General features: G+C 32.0%; 2 protein-coding genes across 2 annotated transcripts in view; one reads left to right on the top strand and one right to left on the bottom strand.

Moving 5' to 3' along the window:
• The window catches only part of LOC148616240 (uncharacterized), a 65,239-nt gene extending 52,473 nt beyond the window's left edge, over positions 1-12,766 (top strand). The window contains exons 48-51 of the mRNA XM_088583097.1: positions 416-529; positions 1,085-1,247; positions 3,134-3,233; positions 6,567-12,766. Of these exons, the coding sequence (XP_088439223.1) occupies positions 416-529; positions 1,085-1,247; positions 3,134-3,233; positions 6,567-6,721 (532 nt within the window). The 3' untranslated portion in view covers positions 6,722-12,766. The remainder of the gene's footprint in view (positions 1-415; positions 530-1,084; positions 1,248-3,133; positions 3,234-6,566) is intronic.
• Positions 12,767-15,871: 3,105 nt separating this feature from the next.
• Positions 15,872-24,721, bottom strand: LOC148616239 (F-box/LRR-repeat protein 8-like). The gene is made up of 2 exons (XM_088583096.1): positions 24,643-24,721; positions 15,872-19,831 (listed from the first exon to the last, which is right to left on the bottom strand). The coding sequence occupies exon 2, from the start codon at positions 19,800-19,802 to the stop codon at positions 18,597-18,599; it is 1,206 nt and encodes a 401-aa protein (XP_088439222.1). The 5' UTR covers positions 19,803-19,831; positions 24,643-24,721; the 3' UTR covers positions 15,872-18,596.
• Between the last annotated feature and the right edge of the window lie 753 nt (positions 24,722-25,474).

Below are 25,474 nucleotides of genomic sequence, written 5' to 3'. Positions count from 1 at the left end.
AAAAAAAAAATTCCCAAATATACAGCCATTTCAGGCTTGAATGTTGTGTCTGTAATTGTCCAACTTTTCTTGGATCACCCTCTGCAGACTTATTAAGCTGCACCCTTTAAAGCATTCGATTTCAGGAATGAATAGGAATCATTTTGTCTGTCTGTCAATATTTATTGATAGCACAACTTCTCCTTACCTTAAAATGGAACTGATATGAACCTTATTTGGAGTCTTGATATTGTAGGTAATGCTTTAAGAAAGATACTTGGAGGGAAAATAATTTGAATTATGGAGCTTTAACTTTTTTAAAGGGAGACTAAGTGCAATTCTTGTCTGTTTGATAATAAAATTTGTATTGAAAATAATGAATAAATTATAATATTGTTTAGACTCTAGGATTTCATACAAAGTATTCTACTTATAGTGAGAAGGTAGCAGTATTATGGGTTCAGAATGTTTTTAGAGTGATTATAACTGTCAAGATGAGAGGTATAAATACTTGTGATGTACAGTATACACCCCATTCTGTAGAACTCAGGTATGTAAAACTTTATAGGTTGGAAGATTATCATGATATACCACTTACATCAATCTGCAATACAAATGTTTATGACTAAGACATTATTACTACATGTGTTGAGTGGCCCCAGATATTTCCAATATGGACTTGCTTAAAAGTATAGAAAGGTCAGAAAATGCACGCCTTTGTTTTTAAAGTTAGAGAAAAAAATATTTGCATATGAATTATGTTATGTATTGAAATTTCTTTTGCTGTGAATGCTTGATTTGACTTAAATGCACTTACAGCTAGTTGAAATAGACCAGTTCCAATTTCAATAAAAATCTAGCTAGACTAGTGAGTAATTTAAATAGCTCTTTAGGTAGAATTTCGTCCTGAATAATACCAATGTGTCCTACTTAACTTCCACTGAACACCTGTTTGATCTTTTGGACAGTCTTAAGTTTGAATAGCTGTCAATCATGATGGTGGATGACAAATTTAAAGGTTAAGGGTATCATAATTGACAGCTGTTCAAGATCAAAATACAGTGTCCAAAAGATTCATATCAATATCTGTTGCCAACTTTTGCAGGGCGACTTATGGAAATAGGGAAACATTAGGACTTTCCTATGAACTATTCAGTGAAATAGATACCTCCAAATGTAGACATGAAGTGAAAACAAATAAAGCCAGAATATCTCTACGGAAGTTAGAAAAAGGCACTTGGTCTAGACTTCTAAAGACTAAGGACAAAGTAAGTAAAAGACACTTGGTTTAGACTTCTAAAGACTAAGGACAAAGTAAGTAAAAGACACTTGGTTTTAGATTTCTAAAGACTAAGGACAAAGTAAGTAAAAGACACTTGGTCTAGACTTCTAAAGACTAAGGACAAAGTAAGTAAAAGGCACTTGGTTTTAGACTTCTAAAGACTAAGGACAAAGTAAGTAAAAGGCACTTGGTTTTAGACTTCTAAAGACTAAGGACAAAGTAAGTAAAAGACACTTGGTCTAGACTTCTAAAGACAAGGAACAAAGTAAGTAAAAGACACTTGGTCTAGACTTCTAAAGACTAAGGACAAAGTAAGTAAAAGACACTTGGTTTTAGACTTCTAAAGACTATGGACAAAGTAAGTAAAAGACACTTGGTCTAGACTTCTAAAGACTAAGGACAAAGTAAGTAAAAGACACTTGGTCTAGACTTCTAAAGACTAAGGACAAAGTAAGTAAAAGACACTTGGTCTAGACTTCTAAAGACTAAGGACAAAGTAAGTAAAAGACACTTGGTTTTAGACTTCTAAAGACTAAGGACAAAGTAAGTAAAAGACACTTGGTCTAGACTTCTAAAGACTAGGGACAAAGTAAGTAAAAGACACTTGGTCTAGACTTCTAAAGACTAAGGACAAAGTAAGTAAAAGACACTTGGTCTAGACTTCTAAAGACTAAGGACAAAGTTAGTAAAAGACACTTGGTTTTAGACTTCTAAAGACTAAGGACAAAGTAAGTAAAAGACACTTGGTCTAGACTTCTAAAGACTAAGGACAAAGTAAGTAAAAGACACTTGGTCTTAGACTTCTAAAGACAAGGAACAAAGTAAGTAAAAGACACTTGGTCTAGACTTCTAAAGACTATGGACAAAGTAAGTAAAAGACACTTGGTTTTAGACTTCTAAAGACTATGGACAAAGTAAGTAAAAGACACTTGGTTTTAGACTTCTAAAGACTATGGACAAAGTAAGTAAAAGACACTTGGTCTAGACTTCTAAAGACTATGGACAAAGTAAGTAAAAGACACTTGGTCTAGACTTCTAAAGACTATGGACAAAGTAAGTAAAAGGCACTTGGTTTTAGACTTCTAAAGACTAAGGACAAAGTAAGTAAAAGACACTTGGTTTTAGACTTCTAAAGACTATGGACAAAGTAAGTAAAAGACACTTGGTCTAGACTTCTAAAGACTAAGGACACAGTAAGTAAAAGACACTTGGTCTAGACTTCTAAAGACTAAGGACAAAGTAAGTAAAAGACACTTGGTCTAGACTTCTGAAGACTAAGGACAAAGTAAGTAAAAGACACTTGGTTTTAGACTTCTAAAGACTAAGGACAAAGTAAGTAAAAGACACTTGGTTTTAGACTTCTAAAGACAAGGAACAAAGTAAGTTAAAGGCACTTGGTATAGACTTCTGAAGACTAAACCATATATTTTTTTTGGTAACAAAATCATAATTTTAGGTGCTGTAAAGGGTGAAATAACATACAGTATGGCTTTTTTCGGCAGATGAGACAATTTTTAGGCAAAAATATATATGAATAACTTTGCAAATTCCAATCTTGGTGGATGCTAAGTGCTGCACTAAATACTTAACTCAGTGTAAATATTCTGTGGAATTTATTTGGTGTTTTTAGGCTGATCACTAAAATACATCAAAATAAACAACCTGCGAAAGTTACCTGCAATACTGTACTGAACAAAATTTGAAGTTTTAAAGGAATCATTCTATTTTGTGCTGTCAGTCAGTCTGTGTCTATTAATTGTGAGTGCAACATCTTATTTGTTTTATTGTTCTTGATAAACTAAGTACATTTGTCATCATGTGTAGGTTTGGTTGATGCAATGTATTTAATGCTGCTTTGACACTATATTACAGGTTCCCAACTTAAGCTTGGATTTCCAGAAGTTTATTGACAGTTCGTCAGATTCAGATGTAGAAGTTTGTGATGATGATAGACCATTTTTGTTGAAAAAAAGTTAGTTTCTATAAACTTCAACTTTCATGTTGGACAAAGTTTTAGAGAAATATCTAAGCATGAAATTGGGTTTGGTTACAAGTATGAGAATTAAATTCAAAGTGCTGATATGGCTTAAAAATTGGGTCACTACAATATCCAAACCGTATATTGAAATCATTGATAGTATATATCTATACATGTATACATGCTCTCTCTCTCTCTCGCTCTCTCTCTCATGCTCTCTCTTGCTCTCGCTCTATATATATGAGTGTTAGCAGCAGCAGATTTGATAAAAAATGTTTTTTAGATTGAGACAGTAAATTAATGAATTATTGATTGGCTAGTGATACCATAGTTAAAACTCCTGTCTTTTGGTCTAAAATATTCTGAATAACTAAAAAAATTTTGAATTAACAGCAGGTTGTGAAATAAGCACTACACCACCGTCCAAAGACCTATAAAAATCTATAAATACTAGTAAAATTTTGGCAGATATATATAATTTGGCATAAATTGCTAAAATTGTTACTTCGGAACCAGTAAAAGGTTTTGTTGATCATGAAAACTGTTTACCAAATATAACATACAGAGGATCTAATTTTTATACAGTGGCAAAAAAAAACTGCAGTCATGTAATTGTATGGCCTTGTCAGTTGCCAAAAGCATTTTGTTTTCATATAATTATTTTAATATTTATTGATCTTTATAAAATTTCATAGCATGCCTTCAAACTGCAAAAGGAAAGTTGATATTGGTTTTTGGGGTTAAGGTTACAGACCACCAATTCAACCAATGAGCATTTGGAACGTACGCAAAAATAGTCCTACGCAGAAATTACCCCTGTTCCTCATAGTGCTGTGAAAAAAGTTCTCATCTTATTTAATAAATTTAAACAGTTTCTGAAAGGAAAAACATTTCTGTACATTTTATAGGTGCATTTTGCTTCTTGTGATGTGAAGCCTAATCTCCATAATGATTTTTAAATATACCCCTATCTTGTGAAAACACTGGGATTTCCTATGCTATTTATAGACCCTTCACTTCCGGTGACCAGTACTGCACTGCAAGTCTGCTAACCCCACATGCCATTCTGAGGATTGTGAGCTGACATATGTAGAATCATGCTGATATATAGTCCTCTGCAGGTTAAAGTTAAGGTAAAGTCCAGAGAAGCCATTGAATATTGTGAAATTAGCATAGAAGCCTATGGAAAGTGGAATTAGTGGTTTTTAGCCTTAAGAAGAAGCCATGGCAAAATGAAAAGTTTCTTGAAATAGCTTTAAACTACTTGAAGATCTTGTTAACTTTGCCATGAGAGGAATACACTACAAAAATCCTTCAAAATATGCATTTTTTTAAGTTATAGGTCCAAATTATGGAAAATTTGTCTTTTTGGCTGATTTTTATGTCCTATCTTGTAAAAAATGTAGAAAATTTAGTAAAAATATCAAATATTAAACTTTGAGGGCTATATTTACCTAAATATGGTGGCAATAAGCACTTGAAATCAAGTTTTGTGTAGATTTGAGCAAAAATTAGGTTAGAAATGAGGAAAAACTCACTTTCATTACTGCGGTTAAGGCCATATCAGCATTCCCCTATGGCAACATGGAAAATCCATTATTGAGTATATGTCACCTTTTGTGAAAATTTAAAGATTTAGGATTTTTGACATGTGATCAAGAAAAAGGGGGAGGCATGTCAGAAATAAATTTTAAAAAATAGACCAATTTCTCAGAAAATGATTACTTTTAAAACTATTTCTTCATTCATATTGTTAAAAAACAAGTTGTGATTGATATTTTTTATTTGAAAAGTCAGAAAAAGTTCTTTGCAAATATTTAATGCATTTAAGTATGGTAGAATATTGTCACTTTTTTGCTCGCACAACTTGGTTACCCTATATTTAAAAATCAAATATTTAAAAAAGTGCTTGTCACATTTCACTGAAACTTTGCAAATGCATTCAGTATGTGTGTAGGAAGATACCTGTATAGTTATTTATTTTTTCTAAGACAAAAAGTGACTCTTTAGGTTACAGACCACCAATTCAACCAATGAGCATTTGGAACGTACGCAAAAATAGTCCTACGCAGAAATTACCCCTGTTCCTCATAGTGCTGTGAAAAAAGTTCTCATCTTATTTAAAAAATTTAAACAGTTTCTGAAAGGAAAAACATTTCTGTACATTTTATAGGTGCATTTTGCTTCTTGTGATGTGAAGCCTAATCTCCATAATGATTTTCAAATATACCCCTATCTTGTGAAAACACTGGGATTTCCTATGCTATTTATAGACCCTTCACTTCCGGTGACCAGTACTGCACTGCAAGTCTGCTAACCCCACATGCCATTCTGAGGATTGTGAGCTGACATATGTAGAATCATGCTGATATATAGTCCTCTGCAGGTTAAAGTTAAGGTAAAGTCCAGAGAAGCCATTGAATATTGTGAAATTAGCATAGAAGCCTATGGAAAGTGGAATTAGTGGTTTTTAGCCTTAAGTCCCTGACTTTTTCAGAAAAAGGGCCAAAAATTACAATTTCATAGAAGTTAACTATATAACTCTAGTAAAAGAACCACATTCTTTACCACAGTGGTCAGACTGATAATTTTTGGGGATTTAGGTAAACATTTTAGAAAAAAGGGCCCAGAAACAAACTTCCTGAAGGAAGTTTGGGATTGATTTTGGAGGTTTTGACTGGAACCATTTAGGAACAAATGGCCACAAAGTCACTATGATTTTTGTCAAATATTTTTCCTGTGTCAAATTGGTAATCCTAATCAAAACTCAAACCTGTATCAAGTTTACCCCGGTAAATGTTGTGTCTATACTTGCCCTAAATGTTCAGGCTTTTGCAAAGCATTTTGTTTATTTTAGGCTGAAAAATTCCACAGTGGGGCAAGTTTTGATGTTGTGTGATGGTGTTCAAAACTGAACTTTTTCTGTTTATATACAATTTTATAGTCAGTTTGATTAAACATAGTCATTCAAAATTGCTGTTATATTTTTAGTGTGGACTGTAACAATGTAAGAACAATGATAAAATTTGAAAGTTGGGGATATTTCAAATTAGCTTTTACTACATTTTACGAAACAAAAACTTGAGATTGGTGATTTCCACTTTTTGATCATATTCTAACTTCAGGAAATCATGATTTTTTAAACAGCTGTTGCTGTTGGAAAAAAGATAGCTTTTGAATAAAATATAGCTAATTGAAAAATAAGATAATGTAAATGCATACCATTAAAGATAAAAGTAAAAAAAAAAATTAATTTGAAAATGCACTGTCAGAAAATAATTGCTATGTAGTGATTATTAATGATGAATCTTTTTCTTTGAACAATAGAAAAAAAGAAGCAGTTGCCAAAGAATATGAAGAAACCTAAGACAAAAACTGGGTTTTATAATGATGAAAGTAGTGAGACTACGTCTACCGAGTCTGATGAGGAAGTTCGCTTCAAGACTTCCGCAGATTTCAATCCCTATGATATCTTTGACTGATGATTTCAACAGAAGTATACTGGAGTCAAACATATAGATGCCTAATGGCTGTTATAAAGTCAAAGCCCAGTGCCACACATGTGGCTGATTGTGTAATAGATGTATAAGGTGCGCAACAATTACACAGTTGGTTGTAATGGATTCAAACAATGAAGAACTGAGGAGGACCATGTACTCAGAATGTTTGATTTTGACACCATCCCTGTCATTCCAGAACTTGCATCATCCAAGTTCCCCTTTCCTTCAAATTCTATATTTTATCATGCTCAGGTATTTTATGGCTGCAAGTCTGTTTTAATGTATAACTGACTTGGTCACAAATATGATTCAGATATAATTCATTTTGTTGCCCCTTTTAAGAAAAACCATTTTATTGTACACAGGCAAAATTATTTGACATGATTTTCACACAAATTTCACATGATTTTCACCAGATTTGAGCAAATAAACTAAGTGACAGAGTTCACGTGAAATTCACATGAAATGTTCACATGGGATTCGTGTTTAGTGAATTTCTCTTGAAAATCATATTAATTTCATGTGAATTTTACATGAATTTCATGTGGAGCTCGATTAACATGAATTTCACGTGAAAAATATTTGCCTGTGTAATTCTGACACTTTTTTCATTTTAAAAAATTATTGTTTTTAATTCAATGTAAATAAGTAAAGTTATATTAATTTCAAACCTAACACAAACAAATGGGTGTTATGGTAAGGTGGCAACTGATGTAAAGCAATGGATCTAATGTACATATATCTGTATATATTGTAAATAGCTGTGTGTTTTTACCTTTTATGTAGTTAAGGGTTTTGTAAAGATAAATGGTATTGTATTTTATGAATAGAATCATGCTAACACTTAGGGTATGTGTTACTTGCATATCATTTTCAAAGCTATGTAAGCTGGAATGCTGGCCATGTACATGGTTTTGAACTGTAAAAACATATTTCCTTTTTTTTTTTTGGGTGGGGGGGTAAGGCAATACAGCTTATACTTTTATTAATTGCATAAAAAATTGCTTTCTAAATAGAAACTATGTATATGTTTAACCAGTCAAAATTCAATTCTACATTGTGGACACACAAATGATGTTAAGGAAACAGAGGGTATGACTTCTACTGACAGTTCAAATTTTGAATAAACATTAAAAACATTTTCTTAGTATTGGGAAGAAAATTTTGTGGCGTCTTATTTTCATTATCTTCAGTATTTATATGTAATTGTATTTTATTCACTACATTTTGTATGTAGATCATTTCTGTTTTCAAGTTTAGGCCATGTACTTGGATTTTGATGTATCTGAATTGTTTTAAGGAGGTAGACCTAGGGTAAGGGACATAACTCATGAAATCACTGATATGTTTGTATTATATATAATTTCACTAAAGCCTCTCAAGCTTTCGTTAGAAGCAGAATAAAATGAATCCATGTTAATTAGATGCTTACATAAGATTGATGTAAAATGCTGAATACAAACATTCCAATGATTTTTAAGAGTTGTGTCCCTTACCCTAGGTCTACCTCCTTAATATGTATTTCTAACAAACTCACCTATTGTGTCCATTTCCAACTCTCCACAAAAGTGGCATGTTGTGCTTCGACATTTGGTTTCGCACAATGACTAGAGTATTAGTGAATGTTTCTCTACATACCAGAGAAGAGACTATTGTGATTGATTTTGATAGTTAATATGACCCTTAAACATGTTGTTAGGTTTATTTGTTGATTGTGATGACTTTTATATGATTGCAAAAAAATTGCAGTAATGGTATCATGCTGTCTTCATCATCATACGAACACATTTAGTTGCCTGGACAATGACTTGAGTGAACACGATTAAAATTAAAAATAAAACTACAAAAAGATGATTTTTGAGAATTAGGGACCATATAGGAGTCATATTCTAGCAGTTTTATGATGTTCAGACAATGAATCTCTTTGAAATTGTACGAAAAGGTGTCATTCTGTCAAAGGAAGGCTAAAATTTATTATTTTGGCTAGAACTTTTAAAGAATAATGGGTATGAAGCACCTTGCCATAGGTTATTTTAGCTATTGCCATCACTTGGCAGTGAATGGATCCCTTTGAAATTGTACTACTAAATGCCATACCCCAATATGGAAGGCTTGAATTATTTTTTTTAGGTTGGGCCTTGAACAGTAAAGGAATTAGGGATGAATTAGGAGACAGTCACATTCTGATGAAATTCCTGACCAGTGTCAAACCACCTATTTCAAATCAACTTTAGAGTAGTATCAGAATGGTGTACTCGTTCTTTTCAGGGTTCAATCTCTTTGACCGTATCAAGCTGTGTTCTGCAAAGCATTTTATTGGTACTTCTGTTGTATATCTAGGTAAAACATGGTATTAACAAATCAACCTTTTTAAAGGTTTAATTTAACATTGTGCCATCAGGATCAACAAAAAAAGACAAGATTTTCCATATCACTTTTCTAAATTTAGTTATTTCATTGAAATGCACTAAAATGAACATTTGAGGGGCAGATGACTCAAAAACCTTATTTTTTTTTTTTTTTTTAAATTCTATTGAAACGAGCAAATCCAGTGATGCAGAGATCAAATGATGGTCTTTTAAAATAGAGAAAGGATCTTGAGTGATATTATATTGTCAGATTGGTGGGTTTTTGACATGCATGTTTTTAATTTTTCCCAATTTGCTTGATTCTTACAAAAACTTAAAAACATACACTTACAATAACAATTTATGAATGAATAACATACACTTACAATAACAATTTATGAATGAATAACATACACTTACAATAACAATTTATGGATGAATATCTTACACTTACAATAACAATTTATGGATGAATATCTTACACTTACAATAACAATTTATGAATGAATAACTTACATTTACAATAACAATTTATGAATGAATTCTCTGTTTGTAAGTATGTTCTTGTGATTCAATATTTTTTGCAGGTTTGAAAATTTAAATTTTGCTTCAATGCTTTATATTTAAATGAATGAAATATACTGGTAATTTGTTGATGTTTAAAGTTGAATACTCTATATTTAATTTTTTTTTAGTACGTATATACCCTTCCTGAACATAGTTGGCATGGTATGTGGGAAACACCTTTTAATCTCTGTTTTCCACTCCATGGATCTTGTAAGGGCCTCTTAAATCATTTAGGGGATTTTGATGAATCTAAATAGACGTTATATTTATGTTATTGTTGTATGCTAGTAAAAGGAGATCATACAACTGAAGCATTTTACATGTTTTAAGCCATGTAAGGGATATCTCTCAGTAACCTCAGGTCTTACTACTTCTGGGTCAAATGGCCACCCCTCTACATAATACCAAAAACATCAAAACTCAATCAGTGCATTGTAAGTGCAAAGTATTTTATTAGTTCTTATGTTTGTATATTTTTTTACTTTTATATAAGTGCAAAAAACTGCTGAGTAATGTTAAATAGTGTAATGGAGTATTTCTGTACAGAAACTTCAAGTGTTAATGAATGGAATTAAGCAGAGTGTACATAGGGATTACAAGACTGGTTACTATTTTATGAATTTTAATCAAACATCTAATAAAGGCTGGGTAACATATTTGGCCGTCAGCATTTTTCATCCTGGTGGGGTTGTTGTCAAATTGACATATCAATTCTCATCTTAACAGATGCCTGAATTAGGGCTATGAGGAAATGTGTCTCAAAAGGTCTCAAACCAAATTCTTTTTGTAGATATCAGTACTTGGTTGAAAAATACTCAGTTTCTTCTAAAATAATGAGTAATAATTGTTTTTTGTATATTGTTCTTATTGCTGATATGACCACTGATTTACAGATGCAAATGCAATTTAATCACCATTGGTATTTTTACGATGCAGTGGAAGAGGGAGGGTTGGCCCGCTGTAAAATCCACCGTTTCAATTGAAATGCCCCTACCAAGTCAGGACCATTGTGGTACCAGCTGCTCCTGTGGTGTAATATCTATTTTGCCAGATTTATTTTGGACTTGCATTGATTATGGATTGGATTAATGTTTGGTATTTTTGTTGTTACAATTATATTGTTGTGCATGTAAGAAAGTTATTATTGGCAGTTGAGATAACAAACTTTAAAGGTTTTATATGTTTGAGATGGAAGCATATATATAGTTTCCTAATATTTCTCATCTGTTAAGATTTGGACATACAATGTACCGTAGATATGCATATGCATTATTAAGAGGTGCAGCTAACATTTGATAATGACAAGAGAACATATAATTAAGGCAGCGTAAAAAGATTTATATGATAATTTAGGCTTTGCCTATGAGGGATTGAGCTATTTGTACTGAAGTTACATTTGACTTACTGTGAAAGCACCAATTTTCGTGGATTAGGGAAGAAACACAAGTTCGTGAATTCTTGAATTTGTGGTTTTGAGGTTTTCAGTAAGCACATCTGTGGAAATCTCAATTTTGTTAGGAACCAAATTTCATGGTTTTGCCAAACCACTAACCACAAAAACCATGGAAATTGATACCTCACGAACAATAGTATTAGTTATTAATAGTTAAGAATGCACTACTAAGCAAGACTTCCTATAACACCCAGTGTGCATCTGCGTTAAATATTCAACAATTAATTTTTAATTGCATACATGTACGTCAGTTCTGCAATACATTATTTCTGACAGAACATTTTATATGAATGTTACAGAGGACCTGTGTACATAGGTTGTTGGTGATGCTCCATCCCTATAAGAGCTAGATAGATTGTAAGGCAGCATATGTAGTTTCGTGTAGTTTCTCTGCAGTCATATCAAGGTGTGTCAGGTGAAGCATTTTGTTTGAAATAAGCAGCTTTAAATTGGCACAGGTAGTACATGTTTTTATTGAGTTTTTATATGTAACTTTTATTGTTAATGTCTTTTTTGCTGAAATGACATTTTTTTCTGTAAATCTTAACATGTGGTTAAGTATAAAGCACAGGCAGTGCACAATTTAGTTTGTTTTATGAATTTTCTTACTGTAAATATTGTTCATTTAAGGTGCAAAATATACTAACCAGCTGTCTTAACTGAAAAACAACCCTATAAGAGGGCTTTGGTTAGAAATTTTTCACTATAGTTTTTAACACTTGTGTGAACATTGTTATAATATAGGGCAGGTGTAACCTGTAAGAGGACAAAATTAACTTGATATTATCCTCATTTTTTTTTCAGTTTACAATTGGCATTATTTACAAAAACTTTTAGATGGCACTTTTCTACCTGTCCTTTTATTTTTAAAGTACTTTCCAATATTGATTAATATTCATCCTTGTATCATGTTCTTGATGGAGCGGCAGTGACTACTGATTTTGAAGTTTTTTGTATGATCAGGATTTGTGCATCTTTTCACACTAATGGTAAGCATGCTACTAAAATGACCAACCAGGCAGTTGGTAATGGAGAAAAATGCAATGATTAACATGTATCAACTGAAAGAAAATATGCAGAAAATTAAACAAGTAAAATTACTTGAAAGTGCATTGAAAGTAATTTTCTCCCTTGAATACCAGAAAAAAAATATTAAAGATATTGTAGAGAGTGGGATAGAAATAGAGAATAGAATAGCAAGTGTTACTTTACAGGGATGGATCCTGAGTCTTTGAAAAGGGGAGACTTCAGAGAAAAGGGAATTCCATGCTATTATTCGCTCATATTTATCCATATTATGCATGAAATAAACTAAAAGAATTTCCAACAAAAGTGTGGATTCTAACCCCAGGCACCCCTTCACCTGAATCAATCACTCATTTGAAGTAAAGCAAGACATACCCATCCTAAAATAATCATATCTTATATTGTAACTTTCTTATACAAAGCATTGTTGTAAAGTTGCTGTATGTTTGTTGGTTTGATATGACAGCATTATTAGATATAGACTATTTTATAAGAAAGATGATGCATAAAATTCTATCATGCAGTAGACAAGTCTTAGGCATAATATTATTCTGAATTGAAATATGTGTATTTGATCCTTGCTATGACCACCATGAAATCATTATGCAATTGGTGAATAAAATTTGAAAATAAGCATTGTTCTCTTTTTCCCCACATTGTTGATCAAGCCCTAGTGAGCTGATGCTGTAACTTGTATTTTTGCAGGTGCAGATGTGTTTACCTAACAGATTCTTCATATTTTGACTGCAAATAATGCTTATAATGCTTTAGCAATTGTTAATCTCTTCATAGTCCTGACCTATGTGAAAATCACACAAAGATCAGTATTTCTCGTTAGATTTGATAAAAATATGGTTGTCTTGAAGTAGTATAAACAGGTCTGCTGGTGTGACTTAATGTGATATTTTTTTCAGATTTCCTTATTAAAAGTTGCTCACTTAGGAACAATGACCTTGACATTAAATTAACTCAATTCTTCCAATAACACACTTGGATAGTATCCATTTGGAAACATGTAGTTGATTGTGCCACACATCCATTTGTTTCAAACAATTTTATGGGAGAAATTGGACTATTATTTTGTGAACACAACTCTAACTGCTGAACATGAAAATTTGGTTGGATTGTTAGTCAACAGATGTTGTTGATCATATTGCACTGCAATTTTGTTTTGACTTATCTAAATTTTTACAGGAGTTATGGAGCTTTTGCACTTGAACTTTTTGTCATGGCAGGGGATATATGGCAATGCGTAGCAATCTTGTTCAAGTTACTTTTGTGAAAAATTTCAACTGTCATCGTACCATTGATATGATTTGTAAAGCCTTATTTCCCGGGTTTTACCGTTAATGTTATGCACCTTTAAGACATTATTTGTTATGGGAATTCATTCCTTTTCTTTTAACATATAAAGTAATTTGAAAAATTAGGAGTGATTAGTGAGACAATACCTGTATTATATATGCCATGTTCAAACCTGTACGGTATTTTTAACTTATCCACAGGTATAAAACAGGTTGTGCCTTTCTTATAAAGCTAATGATATCCTTATTAGGAAGTGATAATGTCCTGAATGGTGAGGCATAATATTTCGATCAGTTCAGTTGAGACCTAGAGCTCGCGTGTCAGTGACTGCTAGTAGCCCTGTTTACTGTTACTGCTAGTTCCCTATTTTTTCACAATGGACTTCAACTTCTTTTGAATTGAGTGTTATTGGCTTCTTTTGCTTTTTTAGCTCATTCTAACTAGTTTCTAACTGTAACATCTTTTAAGTCAGGAATCTCTAGCCTTTGTTATTTTGTGTGATTTTGAAATTTTGTTTTCATATTTTTAGGGTATTTGCTGAACTAGTATATTTGTCGTTTGAAGGGCGTTGAAGGCAGACTAGATGTTGGGGAGATTTCTCACTGTACATTGCTTATTGACCGATTTTAGCTGTTTTTATTTTAAGGTTGCTGTCTCTTGATCCTCTTTTTGACACATTTATTGTTACCACTCACAATTGAGCTGTAAATTATGGCCCCCGATCTATCCCTGTAATCCAGAGGATGTATATACAGAATAACACAGTTTTGATGTGGAGACAGATAATATCACAGCAAGCTTCATAGGTTGAGATGAGATGTTCTGTCCAAACATTCAAAACTGACATTCTCTTTATCAGTGACATCACATTTGTTTTGACTTAACCTTGTCGTTGAAAATAGCAGACACTTACTAGATCCTGAGAAAATATGAGGCATTTAGAACAATAGAAAAATGATAAACATACATATCATCAGGAAACCAAGTGAGACGGACATGAATTGAAAATAAAACATGGTATGAAGGGTTGTTTTCTGTGACTGTGAAAGTACTTTAATTTGTGGATTAGGGAAGAAACACAAGTTCGTGGATTCTTGAATTCATGGTTTTGAGGTTTTCACTACACACGTCAATGAAAATCACCTTTTCGTTGGGAACCGAATTTCGTGGTTTTTGCCTACCCACAAAAACAACAAAAATTGGTACCCCACAAACAATAGTGCTTTCACAGTAACTGTGACCAAATGGGTTTTCTACTATAAAGGATGACAGTAGCAAAAACAAAGTAATATAAAATTTTCTTTATTCTTAACAAAGCTAAATTAAGAACAGTCCTATAAAAATACAAAGCTTTTGTTCAAAAATAAACTCTATCAATGATTTAGATATATTCTGATAATCTAAGTATTACATTACTGAAAAAAAATACAAAAATCCCTATTAGATATAAGCTGCAACAACTGCAAAATTCTTTTTTATATTCTTTATTTTAAAAATATGATATGCAATGGTTCAACTAAATGATCTGGAAGGTATAAATTAATAGGTAAATCAGGCCATTTTTGTTGAAATGAAGTCCTGTAACTCGAAAACATTAAGTTGAAAATAAATAAAAAAATATACAAAAGGAGCTCATACCATTAGAAATAAGCTTTGGTTTTTTTCCAGTAATAGTAAGAAAAAAAAATGAAAACACCTCTATGAAAAAAGTCTTATCACTTATAAAACACATTATGGAAATTTATAAAATACCTCACATGGTCCAGCTTGAAACTACCACAGAGGTCAAACCCTAAACAGTCTGGGCAAGTATGGACACACCACACAACTTGATACACTTTGAGTTTTGATTGCAATTTGACAATTGAGACAAGAATAAGAAACTGACCCTATATAGCCCTTGCTTCCTAAATGGTTCCAGTCAAAACCTCCAAAACCAACCTAACCATCATTTTGTAGTTATGGTACATGTGTACATTGTGGTACAATTCACAAGAGATCCATTCACTTTCACTCAAGTTATCTGGATATCAGAAAAACGTTTGTTTAGGTCTCTTTTTTGACCCTTTATTTCCAATTGGTTCAAGTCATAGCTCTCAAAAATTAATTCAAGCATTTCTTTGGTGGTATGGCACCTTGTGGTACAATTTTAAAAAAAGATCAAATTACGTATAACCTGTGTATTGTCTGGACATCAGGAAAATGTTTTCAGCCTCTTTTACCCTTTAATTCCCAAGCGGTACAAGTCTTAACCCCCAAAACCAACCCAAGCCTGACCATTATGGTATAAAATATTTGGTGCAAATCATAGACACCTATAAACTTTTACAGGAGTTATATAGTTAAAAAATTCTATGAATTTTGGCTCCTAATTCCAAAATTGTGGCCATACCCACAAAATCAATACCAACCTTTCTTTTTTCGGTTTGAATCTTGTTATAAAATTTTATAAAGATCATACAACAAATATGCATGCTACTGCATAAAATCCAAGTGTCTATGGACAAGGATGACACAGCCATACAAGTATACAACTACTGACATTGCCCAAAACTATGATACAACCTCGAGTCACAGGTGAGGACATTATTAATGTTGCCGGTAGTAATGCCCTACTGCCATTTTAAATCCAAATAAATAAATACCACAGCACCAATTTTAAACCAACAAGAATAGCTCAATCTTTTTTGATATATAATAAAATTAAACAAAATGCTTATGTATAAGGACTAATTGCACTTTTCTCTTAAACACAACACAATAAATATGTAAATATTAAATAAATTAATCTAGTTAACAAATTATGTACAAATATTTAAAACTATATAACATATTATAGTAACATTTGTAATGTGTTAATAATCTTAACATAAAAATTTGATCTTCTGACACTTTAACTCTGATCTAAATTTGATACCCTGACACTAATAGTCTAAATTTGATACACTCAAAGCCTGTTAATACTCTGACACTAAGTATGTCCAAAATTTGATACTTTTTACCTTAGTCCGTCCTAAATTTAATGCACTACTAACAGTCTGTCCTAAATTTAATACTCTGAAACTAACAGTCTGTCAAACCAAAAATTTAAGCATCCATGAACCAATGATTTGTCTGCAATCCACAAAAATTGATATCCATGATTAAAAAATGTTTCATAGTAGTTTCCTACTATAAAAATCTGTTACATACTTTTCTGGCAAAAAATGAGGCCTTGCTTTTAGAATTAAGGTACTGTAGATCATTCATAATAATTTTTGTCTATAGATTTTCCTTAATTTTTTCAAGTGACCTTGAATAATTATACCTCAAAAAATAAAAAAAAATTAAAAACATATGTCACCATACTTGATTTTGAGATATTTAAGCCTAAATTAGGGCATTGTAAGATTCTATATAGATTATTTAGGGAATTTTCCCTTTTTTGCAAACTGTTAAAAGCTGGTCAGTAGAATATAATTAGAATTTATATATAAAGAACACTTATCAAACATTCTTTCATATTACAAAAGGAAAATTAGAAGTCACCAAGCTTTCCCTGTTGTAATAGTAAAAAATCTAAAATTTCCATAACACATTTCTACTTGTCATTGTCCTACCAATTATCGGGGGGATAATTGAAAGCCCCTGAAAAGGCTTTATAATACTAATGGTTTATGATTTTTAACCACACATTGTTTTAATTTATGTCAAAATTTTTTTTTTAATAATTTAAAGAATTTTACACTTAAAAAAAACTAAATTTGCCATTTAACAACGGTATAAATATACAATATAACATTACCATTACTGTGAAATTTTTTGTGGTGGTTTTTGTCATTACATTTCAAAACAAAATGTTATATTTTTAATTAAAATTTAAGAGGCTCTTCCTGGCATCCACCCATTTTGTCCTCTTGTACACTTACTGTGTCTAGGGCTATCAATAAATCTATTGTTACCAATCAATTTTTTTTTAAATCATTAAAATACTAGGCAATCGAGACATCTTCACAGTAATAAATCAGCCATACAACATAGCACCATTCAGTTCATTAAAGCATGAAAAAATGTTTATTGTTTATATGATATGTCATATCCATTATTAAGTAGCTGTCTTTGTAAGAATCATGCAAAATATGAAAAATGTGAACACCCAAAGAAGGCTACATATATTTTTGTAATTAAGTTGTTTTATGGGTCTATATTATGAAATGTGTAATTATTCATTCAAATCTGCCTGCTCTTTGGAGATAATCAACATTGAAAATCCAATAGATTCTATTGTATTTGAGTGTCATTTACACAGTTATCTCCCTTACTTTTGAATTCTACAGTGCATTCTATACAATTTTTATCTCTTATGAGCCCGAGTTATATGAAAAACGAAATGTTAATTTCTGTTTACTATAGCATTTTAAACAAGATATCAAAAATAAAAATATGTAGGCTTTCCAACCATGTATCACATTTTGCATGATTCTTAGCTGGAGTACTACTTAAATAATCAAAGTATAGTTTTCTATGCAGATAAAGCTTATAAATAATTTATTTATTTGTTCGTACTACAAACTAATGAAATCTACTACTAATGTATCAGTAATATGCTTGTTAGCTAAATTAATCGGAAAACGAATGACTTCTAGCCATAATGAAATTAAAGATGTTTTAGTAAAAAGTTTTCAATGACTTAGAATAAGATCAACATAAATCTTGGATGTATTAGCTATATTATAAAAAAAAATACTGTAAACTTATTAGTATTCATATTTGCTAATTTTCGTGAACTCTGTCAAATGAACATATTTGCAGGTATCAATTTTCACGGTATATAAAAATTATTAGGGTTATACATCTTATATAGGTTAAAAAATCAATTTTGCGGGCATTTTGTTTTTGAATTTTTTCGTCCACTGAATATAAGTACATTTACAGTATTCAAACATCAAATATATAATCACGTACAATTGTATACACTGGTAAACTCTTAAATACATTACAATTGTACATATAATGCTAAAATCATTGTTAACATAATGTAAAGGTTAGCAGTCTAAAAGCAAGCTATCGAATGAAAAACAATGAACAACCTCAAAGCATAATCTTTTGATATTCAAAGCACAAAGAAGACATCCAAATCCTTTTACAAACCATTTTTTGTTTGCTTTTGGAAGTCATGTTATTTCGCATTGAATGGAAATTCTAGAGGTACAGTCAGAAGTGATTTTCTCTCTGGGATCATCCAAGGTTCTGGCTCCATTTCACTTTTCAAGATGTAATTCCCCGTTTTTTTTAGATTGGGAAGTTCTTCTAATATCCCATCCACAACTGTCTTGTCCAGAACACAGTATACTTTTAAACATGTTAACTTTTTACAGCAATGTGCCAGATCTAACAATGCTGCTCCAAGCTCATAGGAACCTCTGGTCTGTACGACAAGGGTTTCCAAGGTGTCTGAATAAAAACTACTGACATTCTTAATTTCATCTATCAGTATTGTAAATGTTTCAAGTCTCAGCTGCTTCAGTGGTATTTCTGGCTTCAATACATCAATAACTTTGGTAAGAGGAGCAGTATGATCAAAATGAAGTGATACTCTAAATTCTGGACAAGCTGATACCAACTTATGCCAAGCTTCAGAAGAAAGATCACTTTCATACTTCAACTCTCTCCTGCATCCAATGGCTAAATATTTGATGGGCTTCCTACCTTCCTCAGCTAAAGTTTCTAATACTTCATCTGAAAGACCTTTATGATACAGTCGTAAATCACGTAATTTCTTACACCTTTTAACCAGTCGTAGAATGCAGTCTGAAGACACCTTACATACAAGCATTCTGTTTAATAGGTTCAGATGTTCAATATCACAGTGGTTCTCTGACAGTTGGTCAATTAGGCTATCATCAAAATCTGCCTGAAGTCCACTCAAGTTCACCTCAACCAGACTTTGTCTTGGCCATAACTCTTGTGCAAAAGGTCCAAAAAAGGTACTCAAAGCCATAACAAATTCCAACCCTGCATAGAAAAGGGGGTTTTCTCCAGTAAAGAAAATTGCAAATTTCTGTAGTTTGCTTTGATTAACTTTACAAAGTAAATTTATCACATCAACTGCACATTTTCTCTTTTCAACATGTTTCTGGAACAACTGAATTGTGACATCTCGAAAATGGTGCCCATGGTTAACAACACAGTCAGAGAAATTTTTGAATTGAGCATTGTCCTGATTTAAGTTAAATATAAACTTCCTCCATAGATATTGCGAATGGAAACATTGTTGCCAAGTTTTACAGACAAGAGAGGCATGGTATCTATCACTGAGGCTGAGGTAACGGAAGACATTTATTATAATATGGTCTGGTATACTTGTCCAAAAATCTGGTTCCATTTAGACCAATCACAGGAAATCTTCACAAGCTAAAATATATAAAAATAAAGAATTACTAGACAAAAATTTCGATCATGGTTACTTTCTTAAAATCTAATAAATATAATACGAACATCACTGCCAGCCAGGAATCTCTATAATAATTAAATAATTGTGTTCCTATAAGACAGAAGTCATCACTACAGAAGTTTTATGGTTGTCATCATAAACTCATGGCTTGTTATGGTGTATCCACCTGCACCATGAAAACTGATTTGTTTAACATATAGTTTTCCATCCCTCTTCTGTTTACTGGTGCACATAGTTCTTTTGATTTTCAACTTTGATTTAAGGAGGTAGACCTAGGGTAAGGGACACAACCTTACAAATCATCGGAACATTTGTATTCAGTGTTTTACATCAATGTCATTTAAGCATCAAAGTAACTTTCATTCTGTGTCAAATGAAAGTTGATAGCCTTTGGTGAAATTGAATATGATACAAACATATCACTGAATTCATGAGTTAGGTCCTTTACCCTAGGTCTACCTCCTTAATCAAAACTAAAACCCACCACAAAATCACAAAAAAAATTTACTACAAACACTAAACCCCCTGCACTTAACATTACAGTCATTAAAAATGTAAAAAAAAAAGTCATAAGGTTACCTTGATAAAGGGAATGGAAGTTATATTAAAAGTAATATGAATTCTAATTATCTGCCCACTGAAATAGTTTTGTTTTCATATTTCAAAACCATAAATGTAGCAAATATCACTTCTACAGTGTGTTATTCCCGAGACAATTTTTTTTTTACGCACATGTAAGTGTAGGGTTCAAAAACACATTTTTTTCTTCTTAACCACTGTCCTGCTGTGCCTGGGCCCAGTTTGAGATTGGCCCTGGTTCCGCTTTATTGGTACTGGCAGTGTTAATCTTAGTTTAGGAAAGCACAATTTGTGTATATCTGCAAGCAGCATGACTTTGCTTTGAAATGAGGCTATCTGATATAGAGTTTGCTAAAAAATAATGAAAGCCGAAAGAAGAGGTCATGAGTTCTGCTGCTGAAAAAAATGAGATTTTTTAGAGAGAAGGATTTATTTCTCGGGCCCTTGTCAGAGAAGAATTAATCTGTAGTGCTCTATTGTTGCCTGGAATCTAAATACGAATGATGTCTGTCACCGCCATTTCTATGTCATCCCCTTGTTTTGACTACGTTCTGTTTTAGGCCAAACAGAGGCCAAAAATTGAAAAAATCCTCATTTTTTCACATGAGTGACCTTTCAGGGGACTCCTGAACCTTGCTCGTGACTGTAACGAACTTTATTTGGCTTCAGTAGCCTTCCAGTGGTACAGGCTGTAGGATGAGTATGCTTTGGTTCCTGTTTTGCTCCTGTTGAACCCTACATGTAGCAAAAAATGGCCAGAAATGAACAAAAATAACCATTTTCTAGTGACAGACCCATTGTACTGCATTGGAGACCACCTCCTCCACACCCAAAATGCTCAGCACAGTAAGGGTTAATGGAAGTAAAAAAAAGCAAAAATTAGGTTCTTGGTACTAAATTTTGTGTTTTAATCCTTCTAGTAATTTGTTATGTATTACTTATAATTAGAATCATTTATTAGATAGAGCTTAACAATACCTTACAAATAAACAGGCTTATATGTACATATACATGTACACAGGAAACTATCCACCTTCTGACATGTATCCATAACAATTTTTTAGAAAAGTGTACCCCAAATATAAATTAAGAGTTACAAAACTTCAAAGGTATATTTTGTTGATTAAATAATTAAGCTGAAACATATTGCCAGGGTTAAAATGTTTTTAAAACTTTGACTCCCTTACTATGAGATTCTTTTAGCTACATATATAAACATACATGAACCAGTATGTTCTGTAGTTATTGTAATAAACTGGGGTTTAATAAGACAGTTGAGGATCATGCACCTCCAAAGATTTGTTAAGATTCTTATTTCTCATATTGGGTTGTATATATAATTGGAATTCAGTTAGAAAGTAATGTTCTTTACATGATCATATACAACATTTCTCACTATAGGGTATATTGGGTTTGTAATACCAACATGTCTCAATAGAACATCTTTAAGTGAACTTAAACTTAACCCGGATAAATAAGAGTGTAAGCATTTATTAATACTAAAAGTCAAATATTTTTGTAATTCATAGTTTTGTAGGATTTTACTGAAAAATCACAGATTTCTACATTCTTTGTTCCTTAAATGTTTTCATTGCTTTTAAAGTTTACTATTATAAAAGGTTTATTGCAGGTAAGATTGATATACATGTATCCCCTATACTCTGGGTCACATGTCAATGCTAAAGTGGAGAAGCAGTAACTATTAATTGCTTGCTGTTACTTGTATAGAAATTCCTCTAAATATTCATCATACTGACACTTGAGAAACTTTTGTCAAAGTAGAACACAACACTGGAATACATTAAAGCTTCAGAAATAGTAAAAATGCAGGGTAGACAAAAGTTTTAAAAAGAGTCATTTGTAATTTTTCGAAAAGCTACTCCAGTTGGAAGGATCTAGATGCAATCCTGCAATCTATGCTGAACCCAGGACATTCATTGGATAATTTTTGCAAATATTTATAAAGCCCTCACCATCTCCCGATTATTACTGATAAAAATTTCTTTAAAATTTTGGCAAAAATGATACTTAGCATGAAATCTAATTTGTTGAAAAGGAAACCTGATACTTTTGCTTTGGACTTTACTCATACGTAAGGTCATTGCTTTCCTGTATTAAAATCTTTGACTCAGCCAAAGATTGAATTTATGACCTACCACACTCAAGGCAAACAAGACCTTGGAGGCAGTGTATGTACCAAGATATTTGTACTGGTTTACCACCTTTAACTTTTCATTGCCAAATTCAAATGAAAATTGCTGTTATCAGTTTTTGCTTTACATTAATTTTTAGCAGAAATCACAAGTTGTTTTCTTTATATAAATAATGGAAACATGATAGGTTAAGCCTAATCCCTTTTGGGATTTGGCACTGGAGATATTTTTTGTTTTGACCACCACCACAAAAAATATCTCCAGCGCCGAATCCCAAAAGGTATTAGGTTAAGCCCAGTTTAACTTTCCACCCCTTTAGTGGTCTTGGGGTAGTGTGCTCACCTAAAGTGTGGGAGATAATGGGTTGATTCCAAGTTGAATCACACCAACGACTTTAAAAATGGTAGTCATTGCTACTCTGGCAATCATGTAGTATTTAATTATATATGCGATAGAGTGACAACTGGTTAGCAAAGTCAGAATACTTTTCAAGTTTTGGGATTCAGTTTCTGAAGCAAATGTGACTAGTACAAAGCTGTGTCTGTCTATTGGTCAAATATTTTCGTCCAAAAATGCAGGAAATATCTGCCATAGGATAAAAAAGTTACAAGTCAAGTTGCAGGTACAGATTTTTTGTAAACAAACCATGACAGCATAAGTTTATCTACATTTCCTATCTCATACATCCTTAAGAATTAGCTCCCATAATTTGGAGATTGAAAGGGGATGTTATAGACATCTGGAACATCCGGAAATTCTGACAGCCCATGTCGGACATTTTATCAAATTTCAGCAGATGTTTGTGTCAGTCTTTTACCTGCCTAGATCGAGAAAAAAACATTAAAAACCCTTTTTGTAGTTATTTGAAGATAAATATTGGAATTTGTGTTATTCCATCATGTACTCTGTCTTTTACAAAATGAATGAGTTTGGTTTCGACCACACATGGACGTTCTGACATGTAAACAAAACATTGTGTCTCTCGGACTTTTTCATCACATTAGCAAACAGCTGAAAACTTCCAAAAGATGAAAAAAATGATGATTATTTTAAAAATGAAAATCATGAATACATTTTGTATATTGATTTGAATGGTTTATTGACTTCTGTAATAAAAAGATTCGATTGATGAATTAATCGTAGTTTCAGCACCATGTGCTTTCGTTACCACTGAAAGAATGGTGGGAAAATGGATGTCAATCTTTTTCTTATTTGTATCAAGTAATAAATGTATGAAAATTCTCCAAGTCACTTCAATTAATTTGTATATGCAATGGTGCTGCACGTGTAGCTTTAATTTAATTATGCAATCAACTAATCAGTTACAGGTAAAACTGCAGTCACAGGTGGCTGCAAATCGGCTAATATTAATATTACCATACACCTGTCAAATAATTTCCAATAAACAATTAGGAGACAGACAGACAGGATGTTTCTAAAGTAATAAAACCACACTGACTAATTTATAAGAGTTGATACATTTTTTTATGTCCAATATTGGAAAATGTTGTCGGACATTTGCAAAATTTGTCTCTCAATGACCGGCATTTTTTACCGTTTCTGGATCCTAGATATGGAAATTAACAACAGAAAATGCAATATCTGTAAAATCGGGGAAGTTGAAAATGAGTTACATTTTCTATTTGGCTGTAATAAATACACAAATAAACAAAAGATTTTTCTAAAATTCATATATGACAAATGTACAAATTTCAATCAATTTTCTGAAATTAACAAGCTCATCTGGATAATGAGCTGTGATGATGAAGAAACTATTTTGGAATTCACAAAATACATTTTTGAATGTTTTAAAATGCAAACAGCGCATAATTCTTAAACCTAATTCATGTACATAGTCTATAAGCAATCCTATATTTTATATGCGATATGTTGAAAGTTCACAAGTTAATGTGTGGGTGTTTGTTGTTGTTGTTTATCATATCATCATTATTATTATTATTTACTAAAATGTTTAATGTATTATAAATATGCCAGAAATGGCGATAAATAAACATTCTATTCTATTCTATGCTACCTACATAAGCGTTCAGTATTCTAAAAAATATAAATCAGTAAGCCACAACTGCGCTAAACCAGGGGTATTATAGTATATGGGAGAGAAACCCATTACAAAAGGTGTGGAAGATTTTTTGGGTATTTAGTCATACCATTTGTGAAACGGACCTATTTACTTGACTTTCACTAAGTACTTTATCATTACTATCTGACGAGGTAGTATAGACAAAAAATTCGCCGTTATAACAGCCTGTGACATAGACTGGTTATAAATATACATTTCTTGCTTCTTTACATGAATAAGGATTTTATTTTAACCAATACATATAACAAATGTTTCTAAAAGATAGCTGTCAATAATCCATTTTTTATGCCTGGTCGTTGAAATATTTGATTTTTTGTATATACTTCCCAAAGTGGTTATTTTTCATGCCTGGTCGTTCAAATATTTGATTTTTTTTGTATATACTTCGCAGAGTGGTTTTGTTCTTTCAGTTGTTACATTCTGGCATTGAATTAAAAATTAGACGATTATATACGTAAATTAAATGAATGGAATGTATTTGGATGCAGGGGTTCTGAAACGCCCTGCATCACAATACATTTCATTCATTTATTTTTGAAAAAAAGAAATAATTTGATCATGTAACTTTTACACTAATATTGGAACTCAGTTGCATGTTTAACCCAATAAGACATGGACTTTATATTCCTAATAGTAAGTATTATATAGTCTCTGAATAAAGCTATATCCAACCTCTGAATTCCACTGAGTCCATGATAGAGGTATTTCGGCTTTAACGGGGCCAATATGGGTAAAAATCAATGGCATCTTTATTGAGAAGTTGTGAAGGA

This window comes from Perna viridis, chromosome 5, assembly GCF_037379345.1.
Source record: "Perna viridis isolate PV_CMFRI_1.1 ecotype Kerala chromosome 5, ASM3737934v1, whole genome shotgun sequence".
NCBI classification, from domain to species: Eukaryota; Metazoa; Mollusca; class Bivalvia; order Mytilida; family Mytilidae; genus Perna; species Perna viridis.
The sequence above is the reverse complement of the archived record's forward strand: the minus strand, read 5'-3'. Positions and strand labels throughout refer to the sequence as shown.